This window comes from Chiloscyllium plagiosum, chromosome 7, assembly GCF_004010195.1.
Source record: "Chiloscyllium plagiosum isolate BGI_BamShark_2017 chromosome 7, ASM401019v2, whole genome shotgun sequence".
Lineage (NCBI taxonomy): Eukaryota > Metazoa > Chordata > Chondrichthyes > Orectolobiformes > Hemiscylliidae > Chiloscyllium > Chiloscyllium plagiosum.
In genome coordinates this window covers 63,301,580-63,316,208 of record NC_057716.1, presented here as the reverse complement: position 1 = coordinate 63,316,208, position 14,629 = coordinate 63,301,580, and the positions used below count along the sequence as shown (strand labels likewise).

The window sequence follows — 14,629 nt, the reverse complement described above, 5'->3', positions numbered from 1 at the left end:
AAGGTAATGCCTAGATTAGTCTTCAATAAATGGTGCATTAATTATTACTGGGGAGACATTTGGTAATGAGTGAAATTATATTGACAAGTAGTTAAAAGGGATTGCTTCCTCATCTTCATCCATATTCTGGGTGATGTTGTGGTTTTTGAGTATTATTGGAGCTGTACCCATCCAGGCAAGTGAAGAGCATTTCACAAATGTAACTTTAGGGAAGGAAACTGGCATCTTTGCCTGGTCTGGCCTACGTGTGACTCCAGACCCACATTTAATATGGCTCACTCTTAACTACCCTCTGGCCATTTAGTGGTGGTCAATAAATGTTGGACTAGTCAGTGATGCCTATAGCTTGTGACTGAAGAAAAGAAAATTCCACCACACTCCTGACTTCTGCCTTGTAGATGGTGGCTAGGAATTGAAGGGTCAGGAGATGCGTTACTTGCCACAGAATTCAAAGCTTTTGAGCCGCTTTTGTAATCATAATAGTTGCTTTTGTTTGATATGCACTCGATCCTTGAATATCTAGCATAGCTATATGCAGTGCAACCAGCAAGTCATCCTCTGTCTAATTTTTGGCCTACTTTCATATAATCTTTCAAGGATGGGATGAATAAACATTTATGATATGAATTTTTCTGGTTCCTCACTTGGAGTAAAGAAGGTGACTGAGAAGACAGGGGATATAAGACAACACCCTAACTAAGTCCTACCACCAGGGAAGTGCATCAACTACACTCTTCATGGAGGCAGGCAACCATCAATTGTGGTTTAGGCCTGAACTAGAGGCAATTTTGACAGTGCTGGTGGCATTTGCTGTTCACACAGTAGCCTTCACCTTCTTGGAGGCTTCCTCCCTTTATTTGGCTGGAAGCCATCAGAATCACAAAGAAAGAGTTTTGTTTGTTGAAGGCAGTAAGCCAGGGGTTTCCCCTCTTCACCTCTGCTCCAATCCTCACTAATTCATGACTGATTTACAAACCAGTGAAGTCCTCCACATTGAGGTGACCTTGAGTTACCAACTTGCCTCGGCAGTGGTCACTTCTCCCAGTGGGCCTACTGAGATCCTTGACCTGCTGGCCCTTTGATTGGGTTGCCACCAGCAAGAACCTGCCTACAAATCCATACATGATGGTGAATACAGTGACAGCTAACATTAAGAGTTGCCTCTCAAAAGATTGATCCATTGGATTTATTGTCAGCAAATGTAGGACCAGGGCTTCCATTTGGCCCTGACGCTAATGTTCCTAGTCCTTGGGTAAAATCCAGCCCATTGTGTGCTAGTGGTGCCAGTAACTTAGCATTTACCTTCAAATCTTCTGTTCCTTTCACACAATTTGCTGCATTCTATTAATTTTATGTGTTAGAATTCTTTACAATATCAGATGATAAATTGGTTTTTCATATTCGTCCATTCAGAAACTGATCACTTTTAAAATGGTATTTGTATTTCCTGTGATTGGTTCATTTCAGTCAATGTTAATTTTTCACATTTTTAATGACTGTCCTGCTGTTATACAAAGCTGAAAGCGAATTGTCTAAGCACAATAAATACTTGAAACTCCATAGAAGTTTCCCCATTCAAATTTTGCAAAACTGGTAATCCCATCCACAATCGTGCTTTATTCCTTAAGTGGGCACATTCACCTGGAACCAATCCAAAGCTATTCCCAGGTCCTGAAGACTTGCTCTTTTTTTTCCCTTTCCCAGCTATGTAATTTTTCAACCCTGAATTTTATGATGAGAGTTTCCCTGGAGTTGCAAATCTAAATTGTAGAGTTTTGTAAATATATATCCACAGGCTGTACCGTTGACATTGGTAGAACCTGTGAATATATATTCACAAAACTTTGTAGTTGGCCAGCAAAGTTAATAGAGTGGTTTTGAAAGCAAATGCAGTACTTATCTTTGTATATACGATGTAGAACCAAGGAAATCGTGCTCAACCATCATTCATCTCTGGTTGGTCTGAGCCCCAAAACTCTGTACAAGTCTGCACACCTGTGCTTTAGGAAGAACATTACCATCTTGGAAACTGCATAGAGGAGGCTAACAAAATGTTATTAGAGATGAAGGCGTTCAGTTACATGTGAAAATGAGAGAAGCTGAATGATATTCCGAATTGAGGGGTTTTGCTGGAATAAGTCAGGAGAAGCTATTTCGACAGAGTATTAGCCAGAGGTCATGGATTACATGCAGTTGTTCATTTACTGACCCTCAATTATCCAATCACTGAAAAACTCTCTAACTCTTCAGTGTTCTTGTAAAGATGATAGCACTCGTTATATGTAATATTCATCTAAATAAAATTATGTAAAGCTGCTTTTCTCCCAAACTTGTGCATTCATGGATTCCTTGCCTTTATACATGTAAGCTACAAATTGGGAGATAGAGTAAGCTGTACTGCAAAGTTCTGCAAAAGTCAATAGATGGATGTTGTAAACCAATAACTTGGTTTCAAGCTAATTAAAATAAGTTGGTGGATGATGAAGACAGCAGCCTCTGATTTGATTCTTAAAAAACACTGCCTACAACTTTTGAATGGTTAGAAAACAAGCCTTCAGTTTTAGGAAGGGCTGGGGAAAAGAGAGCAGGAGAGTTAGGGAGTTTACTTCTTCCATAACCCATTTTCTTCTGTCCTTTGATCCAGGTGAAGAAGTTTTTTTTTAAAAAGTGAACGCAAAGTGTTAGTTTGAGTCGTTGCATGATCCTTCTTGCCAATTAACCATTTATCCAAGTGTGTTCATAGCTCGTTGATTTCAGGTTTATGATTTACTTGATTGAATTGCGGCTGGGTGAACTCCTTTATTAGGCAGAGTTCATTGTCCAAAGTGCTTAGTCTCGATTCAGTTGGATCCAGACAGGTGAATATTTGAATGCTCTGTAAAAAGGTCAGATGTTTTGTTCATTGTCCAAGCTTATTGTTTTTGATTGGGAATTAGAGACTCCACTTTTGTAGATTTGGAAGATGAGAGAAGCAGTCATGCACATGCCTAGCAGAGGTTGTTGCTTTACATTTGGGTTTCAATAGTTTATGAAATATAGCTTGTTATAATGGGAGATGAATAGATATAGATACAGACAATGGAGGTGGGCAGGACAAAGTGTGGGCTCAGAGCTGGTTGATTTGCAATTGAAGAAGGAGAAACATTGCAATGTCTCACTTATAGGAAACTAAGTACTTTTTAAAAAATAAATCTTGTAAGTTGAGAGAAGACATAATGGAAAAAAGTTTTTTTGAGATCAGTGGCTGAACTTTCATCAGCATTTCTCTTGGAATGATAAGGGGGACCTCCTTGCTGACTGAATCTTAACCTGCCCCATTTCCTGGGCCATGGCTGATGAAATATTAAAGGTCAGATTCCCATCACTATGTGCACCTTCTGTTTGGATTTCGCCACTGTGTGGGAGAGAGATCCTGTGCAGCTGTGGTATTGTACTTTTCAACAGTTGCTAGAGTATAGTGAGGCAAACAATTGCACATGCACAAAATTGAGAAGTCTTCAATATCAAAAACTCTGCTGCAAAACAAAAGAGTAGAATACAAAAGAATTAGCTGATTTAACCAACCCTACAATTGACTTCCTGCTATAAAGCAGCTCTGAATGCCACTTCATGACAGATACTTTTCCTGGAATACAGAACAAGAAAACAGGAATTTGGACCAAACCCACCCTCCCCGCTGTCACCCGTGTGCAACAGGGAGAAGCCAGCAGCTTATGAGGAACATATAGGAATATCCATTTTCAATGAGAGACCTCTTTACCTCTAGCATTCCTTCATAAACAACCTGTACTCTTAAGGTAATCAAAATGAATAAAATTTTCTCCTTCCGCTCTCACTTTAAGCATTAGTGCACATTTCAGAATTGTTATGCAAATGGAGTGTTTGACCATTCTACACTGAAGTATTTTTAAATTTCATTAAATTAACTTAAATTGAGGAAAAGCATTTTTATGCAATAAGTCATTAAAATCTGTAATCCGCTGCCTGAGAGTGTGGTAGTTGGAGGTTGAATTGTGGCTTTAACATGGGATTTTGATAAACATCTGAAGGGAAATTATTTGCAGAATGACAGGGGAAAGGACAGAGAGTAGGGTAGGGGAGTCCAACACTACCATTTGGATACAGAACTGGCTCAAAGGTAGAAGACAGACGGTGGTGGTGAAGGGTTGTTTGTCAGACTGGAAGTCTGTGACAAGTGGTGTGCCACAAGGATCAGTGCTGGGTCCACTACTTTTCATCATTTATATAAATGACTAGAATGTGAACGTAGGAGGTATAGATAGTAAGCTTGCAGATGACACCAGAATTGGAGATGTAGTGGACAGTGAAGCAGGTTACCTCAGATTGCAAGAGGATCTTTATCAAATGGGCCAATGGGCTGAGGAGTGGCAGGTGGGGTTTAATTTAGATAAATGTGAAATGCTGCATTTTGAAAAAGCAAATCAGAGCAGGACTTATACACTTAATGGTCAGGTCCTGGGGGTGTTGATGAACAAAGAGACCTTGGAGTGCAGGTTCATTGTTCCTTGAAAGCAGCGCCTCAGATAGATAGGATAGTGAAGAAGGCATTTGTTATGCTTCCCTTTATTGATCAGACCATTGAGAGTAGGATTTAGAAGGTCATGTTGCAGCTCTACAGGACATTGGTTAGGCCACTTTTGGAATAGTGTGTGTAATTGTGGTCTAGTTCCTTTCGGAATGATGTTCTGAAACTTGAAATGGTTTAAAAAAGATTGCACGGATGTTGCCAGGGTTGGAGGATTTGAGATATAGGGAGAGGCTGAACAGGCTGGGACTGTTTTCCTTGGAGTGTCAGAGGCTAAGCGCTGACCTTATAGAGGTTTGTAAAATCATGAGGGGCATGGATAGGATAAATAAACAAAATCTTTTCCTTAGGGTGAGGGAGTCCAGAACTAGAGGGCATAGGTTTAGGGTGAGAGGGGAAAGAGATAAAAGGGACCGAAGAGGCAACATTTTCAAGCAGAGGGTGGTGCGTATTTGGAATGAGCTGCCAGCGGAAGTGGTGGGATCTGGTACAATTTCAGCATTAAAAGGCATCTGGATGGGTACATCAGAACGGTTTAGAGGGATATGGGCCAGGTTCTGGCAAATGGGACTAGATTAGTTTAGGATATCTGGTTGGCATGGATGAGTTGGACTGAAAGGTCTGTTTCTGTGCTGTACATCTCTATGACAACGACTCTATGACTCTAAGTTGCTCTTGCAGGGAGCCAGCATTGACACAGTGGGCTGAATCGAAATCTTCTGTGCTGTAACTATTTTAAATAGAGTCATACAGCACAGCAACAGATCCTTCTTTCCAATTCGTCCAAGCCAAGCAGATATTCTAAATCTGACCTTGTCCCATTTACCAGCATTTGGCTCATAATCATCCAGATCCCTTTTAAATATCATAATTCTACCAATTCCAACATTTCATCTGACAATCTTCATATCGCCTCTACATGAAAACGTTACCCCTCAGGTCCTTTTTTAAATCTTTCCTTGCTCAGCTTAAATCAATGCCCTCTAGTTTTTGACTCTCCTACCTTAAGTAAAAAGATCTTGGCTATTCACCCTGTCCATGCTCCTCATGATTTTATAAACCTCTTTAAGGTCACCTGTTAGGATATGATGCTCCAGAGAAAAAAACCTAGCCTGTTCAGCCTCTCCATATAACTCCACTTGGCAATATCCTTGTAAAATTTTTCTGTACCCTTTTAAGTTTAACATTCTTCCTATAGAAGGGTGACCAAAATTGTACATAGTACTCTAAAAGTGGTCTCAGAAATGTCGTGTACAGCTGAGAAACAACGTCCCAACTCCTATACTCAGTGCTCTGACCAATGAAGGCAAGTGTGCTTTCACCACCACCTCTGTCTACCTGTGACACCACTTTTAAGGAATTATGTATGTGCCCCTCCCCACCCAGGACTCTTTGCTCGGAAACACTCACCAGGGCCCTACCATTAATTGCATAAGCCCTGCCCTGATTTGCCTTATCAAACTGCAATGCCCAAAGAAACTCCATCTGCCTCTTTTCAGTCCATTGGCCCATTTGAACAAGGTCCGATTGTAGTCTGAGTTAATGTTCTTCACTATCCACTATGCTACCTGTTTTTGTCATCTGCAAAGTTGCTAACAGTGCCTCCTTGATTCAGATTCAAATGATTTATGTAAGTGATGAAAAGTAGCGGACCCAGTGCCGATCATTGTGGTACACCGCTGATCACAGGACCCCAGTCCGAAAAGCAACCTTCTGCCACCACCTGCTGTCTCCTACCTTCAAACCAATTTTGTCTCCAGTCAGGTAGCTTCCACTGGATCTGAGGTGATCTACATTTATAAATCAGTCGACAATGCAGAAATTTGACAAATGCTTTGCTGAAGTCCATGTAGACAATGTCTACCTTTAATGTTCAATTTCTAATGCCATAAGATTATTAATAGCAATTTGTGGGCATACTAAGACATGAGATAATGAGATGTAAACAATAGGTTTTTTTTTCTAATGTAGGGTGTATTGTTTGGAATCATTGCTGATGTACCAGCTGGTCTCCTGTTCATCACTTTAATTGTTCAGATATAATTTAAATCTTTTCTCTTTAAAACCCATTAGCTTTTTGTGTTTACTATTTGACAGAATTCACAAATGATAAATAGCATTTTTAATATCAAAGTTATTTGAGGAATCTTTTACAAGATTTATACTTGAAAGATGTTTTACATGCCTGCATAATGGGCTGTCCTCTTCCAATATCCTTCGCACTCAGTTCGAACCTCTGGCCTTTAATTATTGTTGGAGCGTCTGCTATATTCAAGCTGCACAACAGCTGGTTTGCATCTGCTTTGATGTATTTGACCCTTTTAAGTTACCCAGGTACAAGTCCGCCAGGTATAATTTTGTGTTATTGAAACAGATCTAATCTGCATTTGCACAGGTTCCTCACTCTTAGAAGCTTGGAAATACTAGAATGAACCAAAGAGAACGGGTTTGGTTTTGCTGGCATTAAAGTGGAAACATCACCTGATAATGCATTCCCAACAGTGCAACAGCAATGCAGAGTCAGTTAAAATCAGATGACATGTGAAAGTAGATCCTGTTTCATGTAAACATGAGGCTTTGGGACATATGGGAATTGAAGAGGGATGGACAGTTGATGTAGCCATCTGGATGACCTCTTTTCAGAGATCAAAAATGTACAACAAAATTAACAGCTCTTGAAATCTGAAATAAAAACTCTAAGTATTCAGCAGTTCAAACAGCATACATGAAGAGAGAAACAGTTGATGAGTTGAATTTTATCAAAAATCATCGTGTCAGTTTTGTGGAGGGTTTCTCTCTATTAGCTCCAGCAGGTTAGCTCATACAATCCTCTGCTGATCACCTCTTGTATGCACCATGCCTTATGGTGCCACATTCACATTATCTTGTGTTCACTGTGATGGGAGTACTTGTTGTCAGGACCCAGAACCAAACTGAGGTCTGTTCCCATTATAGAGGTTCAGACATCATGTTGAGATTATACAGGATACCAGTGAGGTCTCTTCTGGAGTACTGTGTGGAGTTCGAGTTCCCCTGTTGTACAAAGGGTGTATTAAACTGGAGAGGGTGCAGAAAAAATTGCAGGGAATAGAAAGTTTGTGTTTTTATAAAAATAAGCTGGGACGTTTTTCACTGGATTGCAGGAGGGCGAGGGATGACCTTATTGAGGTTTATAAAATCATGGGGGAGTATGGATAAGATGAATGACAAGGGTATTTTCCTTGGGTGGGGAAGTTTAAAACTAGGGGGCATTCTTTTAATGTGAGAGGAGAAAGTTTTTTAAAAAGGACTTGAGGGGCAGCTTTTTTATACAGTGGTTTATTTGTGGAATGAACTGCCAGAGGCGGGAGTGGATGCAGGTACAGTTAGAACATCTAATAGGCATTTGGATAAGTGCATAAATAAGTAAGGTTTGGAGTGATATGGGCCAAATGTAGGTGGGTGGGGCTAGTTTAATTTAGGAGCATGGTCAGTGTGGACTGGTTAGGCCAAAAGATCTAGTTCCATGCTGTATGACTCTATGGTTCTATTAGGTTTAGCACATGTATTTTTGTCACTGCGTAATCTGCTTATGTGACATAGGCATAGCACATATGGCAACATGTCCATCCCTTCACTGATCATTGCTGGCAAACATGACAAGCTGCCTGGCTTTATATCTGTATTAAAAGACAAGGCAAGACAGAAGTACTGTCAGGCTGTCGGGACTGAATGAGAAATAACAAGGCAAGGCAGAGAGAGATGATGTGACCATCCAAATAGGTGCAAAGTGAGCTAAGTGCTAAAAGATCAAACGAGGAGCCCTGAGATTCATTTGGTTATGATACATCAAATATCCTTTTGTACAAAGTAGCCTGGCAGCATCATTGGGAAGAAAAGTGTTGTGTTCTCCAAAGTATAGTATTGTACTGTATTCTAAATGATTCGCAAGTGTACCATGGTGATGTGTATGATGCTGGTGCATGTTGTCCAAGGATGAAGGAGCCAGCCAAGGAGTGAGCCCTGACATGTTAGCGACTGCTATCCAAGATGGAGGAGCAAGCATCAAAATAGAGTAGTCAGATTTTTGGAATTGCTGTCATCTGGTTTCTCTGGACTGTCTGATAAAATAACAACCTACGTAAAAACGAGGCAAGATTAGGGAATAATGAAAAGTTAACACATGCAAATAGGTGTCACATCACTTCGTTCTGAGATTTTGTCTCACCATTAAACCTTGGATAGAAAATCTGGCCTTCATTCTATTCTATTTATGATATTGAGAATATCCTTTATTGCCACGTGGTACTCAAATACAGGAATACAGTGAAAAGTTTACAATGTCTCTTCTTCTGGTGCCATCTTGGGTACAAGACCGAGGTACAAATCTTAGATACAAAAGAGGAATAAAAAGAAAAGTAGTTACAGTACTTTGCTGTGTTTAAAGAATAAGCTAGAAATAAGATATACAGGTAGTTCTGGGATAACGTGCTTGTGTGATGATAATGTTGCTGAAGAATTAGGGAATGGTATTTTTGAGAATGCCTACCTCGGTTTGCAATAGCACGATTGCAGTGGGGATCGGTTTGTGTGCTTCATTCTGCGCATGTGCGATGTCAGCTGCTGACATAGTAACTTTCAGTGAGAGGTACTGTATACCGAGCAGCATTTAAAAATTTTTAAATGTACTATGTTTAATTTCGTTTTGTTAATAAATATAATTTCAACCTTCACTCGGGCTGTGCTAAACTTTACATTGGACGTTTGGGTGATTTTTGAGCGATCATGAGTGATTTTTTTATTTGCTTGTCTGCCCCAACCCACTTTTCACATCGGCCCCATTAGTTTTTATTATGCGCGGCTTCGTTAGAATGCAACTGCAGCGTTATGGGAAAACAACCTGAAGTCAAAGGATTGACATAATAGTCAGATTAAGAAAAAATTCAAATAAACATTACATTGCAGCAGCTCGCTGCTGGGATCTGACCCGTGCTGCAACAGACCAGAGTCCAACAATCATCCGCGCTCTGCTCGAGGCCTCTGCTCTGCTCCGTCCCAGCTCTCAGCTGCTGCAAGGTACTTTCGAGGACTTCTTTCCTGACTGGAGGCCAGTACAGGGCTTCATTCCTCGTGCCACCGCGACTGTTTCCCCCCACTAGCCTCACTCTGGGATTTATTTCCCTCGCAGACTTCTGCTCCGGGACTGCTTCCCCGTGCCAGCCGCTGCTCCAGGACTGTTTACTGTTTCAGATCTAAGCACATCTCACCATTCAAGTGTGGGGAAGTTGCCCAAAATTAGAGAATCCATAGATGGGGAAGCAGGCTAATTGGCCCATCCAGTCCACGCTGATCCTCTGAAGAGCATCCCACTCAGTCCCCATGATCCTGCGTTTGCCATGGCTAATCCACTTAGCCTACACATCCCTGACCACTGTGGGCAATTTAACGTGGCCAACCCACCTAACTTGCACATCTTTGGATCATGGGAAGAAAGCAGAGCACCCGGAGGAAACCAACGCAAACACAGGGAGAATGTGCAAAGTCGCACAGACAGTCGCTGGGGGTTGGAATCGAACCCGGGTCCCTGGTGCTGTGGGGCAGCTGTGTTATCCAAACACAGACCATTAGCCACTTTCCAAGAGCCACATTATTATTTGTACTGAACCCAGACAACTGGTTCTGCTTGAAAAAAAATCAGAAGTTTGTTACTGGGCAGAACTACCCTGAACAAACGCCACAAAGCTCAGCAGTCTAGTATCCCCCCCCTTAAAAATGCAACACCATCTTTTACAGTCTCTTGGTTTCGAGCAGTCCATAGTCCAACGAATAAACGTGGTTTTTACATGTGCTGGTACTTTTTGTTCTCTAATTAATTGATAAAGCGATTTTTTTTTTAAAATGGACATTTTTGAAAATAACTGTGCTATTCAAATATAGTGTCCATGATAGATTTATTGTTCTCTTTCCCAAAGCAAAAGATCCAAGCCAAAAGCCCCAGCACCACCAATATTCTCCAAGCATGTTGAGAGTTCTTCAGTAACTAAGAGCCGAGAGGGTGAAAGTAAAACCATGGAACAGGAAAACAACAATGTGAACAGTTACTTCGATTTGACTGTGGTTCTGCCCGGAGGAATGGAGCAGTCGGCCAGTATAAATGGAAGGTAGGTGTTCATGAACCTAGTACCCCTAAGTGACCTAGAATGCATCTGTTTGAAGCATGTTGATTTGTGCTTCAACTGAAACACCTTTGCAAAGTTTGTTTATCATATTCATATCACAGTGCTAAATAATGATATGACCATTAAATGTATCACTCAAATTAATGTTAATTGTACATGTAATGTCTTCTAAGGCTGAAGTTTACATTAATTTGAACTAAGTCTGAGTCATGTGCAGTTATTTGAAGAAATTCTCACCACAAGGCTAGTGAGATCTGTTGCCCTATCTTACTCAACCTGTCTCATTATTACCTATCTTGCCCCTGCGGCATCACTTGTGCCAATGCCATCTTTAAAAGCCTGTTGTGCACCTGAACAAGCATTGGCATTCTAAATGTGCCCTGCTTGGTCAAGGATGGAGTCTAAATATTTTGGTGAAGGAGAAGATGGCACTGTGATTCTCTGACAGGGATGTACAGGTCCTGGCGGACGGGGTTGTTCAGAGGAGAGGCATTTTCTTGCTGGAAGAGCGGCAGAAGAGGCCATGCCAGCAGATCCCGCTAGCCTGGTCTGAGGTCACCACACTGGTTAATGCTGCCTACTGGATGCAGAGGAACATCCAGTGATGCAGAAAGAAGGTCAATGATATTTTTCATTCTACTTCGATAAAAGCTATTCTCTGTTAACTCTCACTCACTCCATTTCTGCTACTGAACCTATTTCGCACCAAGGCTCATGTTCTGTCACTCTCGCTATTCCCCTCACCTGCTGCTGCTCCTCCACCCCATGCCATTAACTCTGTATGTCCTCTATGATGCCTTCTCAGTCCTTCAGCACACCTCAAGACCTACCTCCACATGGACTAGGAGGAGACTGTGATAGCTCCTGTGAGAATGTGTAGCTCCTAGGCTGATGGCTGCTTTGCAGCAAGGAAGATGCTATTTTTGTGACTGTGCTAACTGGCAGGGCAGGGATACTGTGAACACACAGATGGGCACCAAGAGAGAAAGTGAGCATCTCTGGAATGCATCCCGATCCAGTCTGAGAGCTGGATGCTTGTCCATGTAATAGCCATTTGGCAAGGTTCAAATGAAAGTGTATAAAGAATATCAGAACAGAACAGCCTCTTAGAAATGTGAGGAGTCAGCATTGCAAATGTGGCTTCTCACCCCCCCCACACAAAGGAATGGATGAACTGAAGAATGACTGGATGCTGACTGATTTCTGTTCAGCTCCCAGATTGATGTGTTCTGAATCCCTTGATTGCTTGCACTAAACCAGTAGAATTGATTATGGCCCACTTACCACACTGTAACGATCCCCAAGTGGTAGTGGTACAGAGCCCCTGATTCTTCGTATCTCAGTTGACTGATTGACCATTCTGAGCTCCTGGACTGAGGTTGGGCGCTGCCCTTTACTGACTCAGCCTGACTAAAGAAAGTTCCCCTTGACTTGACGAGGGAGTACTCGCATAAGAGATATGGCCATTTGGCTGAAGCACATACAATGTGTTTGCTGCCAAAGCTGCTGGCACTTGCTATAGCTGTGACATTAGTGCGACACAATGCCATGCAGCTACATGTCCATCCCCTGATAGCTGTGACAAGCTATCTGGCTTTGTGTCTGCACTAAACAGCAAGGCAACACAGAGATATTGTGAACCTCTGAATTCTGAATGAGACAACAAAGCAAAAAAAAAGCAAGGTGAGAGATAGTGTGACCCTCCAAATAGGTGCGCATTGAGTGAGTGATAAGGCAAGTGGAGATCCCTGAGCTGCAGCCTGCTATGATGTACGAGCTGGATGCTTGTTCCTGTGGCCTGGCAGCAGCATTACAATGAAAGGTTTTCATAGAATCCCTACAGTGTGGAAACATGTCATTTGGCCTACAAGTCCACACAGACCCTCCGAAGAGTAACCCACCCACACCCGTTCCCCTGCTACTCTACATTTTACCCCTGACTAACGCACCTAACCTGGGCTGGGAGTGGTCATCCACAGCAAGCTTTCTTAGAATCTTCATGTGGACGCACGAGTTACAAAGGCCCAACAATGTCTCCTCTTCCTCAGGCAGCTGAGGGAATTTGGCATGACGGTGAATACCCTTGCCAACTTTTATAGGTGCACCTATAGAGAGCATTCTGTCTGGATGTATCACTACCTGGTACGGCAACTGTCCCATTTAGGATTGGAGACGGTTACAGAGAGTGGTGAACTCGGCCCAGACAATCACCAAAGGCTAACCTCCCATCTATCGAATCCATCTACCAGGCCCGGTGTCAAGGAAAGGCCGCCATCATTCTCAAAGATCCATCCCACCCTGGCAAAGTTTTTCTACAACCTCCACCATCAGGTAGAAGGTACAGAAGCCTCAACACACGCACCAGTCGGTTTCACAACAGTTTCTACTCTACTGTTTTTAGAATACTGAATGGACGCTCAAACTCTGTGTTCGCCTGCACCTGTGTTTTGCTTTTGTCGCTGTTTACCTATTATTTACTTTTATCTATACTACTTAACTATGTGATCTGCTTGTATTGCTCGCAAGACAAAGCTTTTCACTGTGCCTCGGTACACCTGACAATAAATTCAATTCAAATTTAGCACAGCCAATTCACCTAACCTACACATCTTGGATTGTGGGAGAAAACCCACATATATACTGGGAGAATGCGCAAACTCCCACTCCACACAGTCACCCAAGGCTGGAATGGACTCCAACCCGGGTCCCTGGCGCTGTGAGGCAGCAGTACTGACCACTGAGCTACTGTGCTACCAGCTTTGTTGTGCTCCAAAGTGCAACATTGAAGTGGTGAACCTAAGTCAGTAGGTGATGTGCCACGAACCTGTGGTGATGTTGGTGCTTGTCCAATGCTAACTTCTGTAGGTGGCGATAGGTTCGGGTGCAGGCATGGAACGCACCCTGAGATTTTGGGACTGCTGGACAAGATGGAGGCACGGAGGAGAAGCAGTGAGCTTTAGCCACCAGATATCTGCTCTGACTTTCATTATGGGGATTGTTGCTGTCTTCTCCCCAGTGTATGGAGTAATAGAAAATTAAATGATGCATGTAAACGAGGTGAGACTAGATGCCAATGAGATGTAAATGCAAAGCGACCTCTCACCACACACAAGCAAGACTCTCATCTCACCATGCCAAAGCCTAGTGGAAAACTAAGTTTCATTTTTTTTATGTCAAGGATCTAATTCTCCCAAACTTGCCATATTTTCCCAACTGCCTTGCCATTCCAAACATCATTTAGGGGCCAGGAAAATTCAGCCTTGTGTTTAGGAGTGAGACGTACTTTATTCAGATCATCAACATCTTGCTGTTCAAATTTAAGAAGAATCTAATTGTTTGGTGTGTTCTATCTATAATTTTTTATGTATTGATGCTTGAACAGTGCAGTACAGAAGAAATCCTTTTGCCTCATTCTCCCTGTGCTTACTCTAGAAAAGATAACCAATTGGTCTCTTTCCACAAAAAGGCTTTTTTTGTAGATAAATGTACATTTCTGCAAAACAAAATGCACTACTTTCATCTCATTACAATGTTTAGAAATAATTACATAAACAAAAGGAAATTAGTTTGAAGGAAGGAGTAAAGAGCAAAGCAATTGCTTTGTCTGCATTAATTATTAGCACAGAATTTAACAGCGCATTGTTGGATAAGGTTAACACTAAAAATTAGACTCAAATTCTCAAATAAGGTCACAATTGCTAACCTTAAAATCTGAGAGTCTCCGAGCAAAACACAGCTGGCTGGATTTGCTCCACAAAACATTGTCTACACTTCTACTGAAAAAGTATGTATGTACGGAAGAGTTCATTGGCGATGCACTGTAGGACAATTTGACCAGTTTGAAAATAAGCAGATTTTTTTTGGTCCACCCACAAACTGCACAAATGGAGGCAAGAAATACTTTGATCCTCATTGAAAACAGACA

General features: G+C 41.8%; 1 protein-coding gene across 3 annotated transcripts in view; it reads left to right on the top strand.

Moving 5' to 3' along the window:
• Positions 1-14,629, top strand: part of cobll1b (cordon-bleu WH2 repeat protein-like 1b) — a 164,105-nt gene that overhangs the window by 97,323 nt on the left and 52,153 nt on the right. For 2 of the 3 annotated variants that reach the window (XM_043693895.1, XM_043693897.1), the window contains exon 2: positions 10,498-10,686. In XM_043693895.1, the coding sequence (XP_043549830.1) occupies positions 10,498-10,686 (189 nt within the window). Of the gene's footprint in view, positions 1-3,780; positions 3,798-10,497; positions 10,687-14,629 lie in introns of those variants that run through there. The other variant, XM_043693896.1, reaches the window with a different exon arrangement.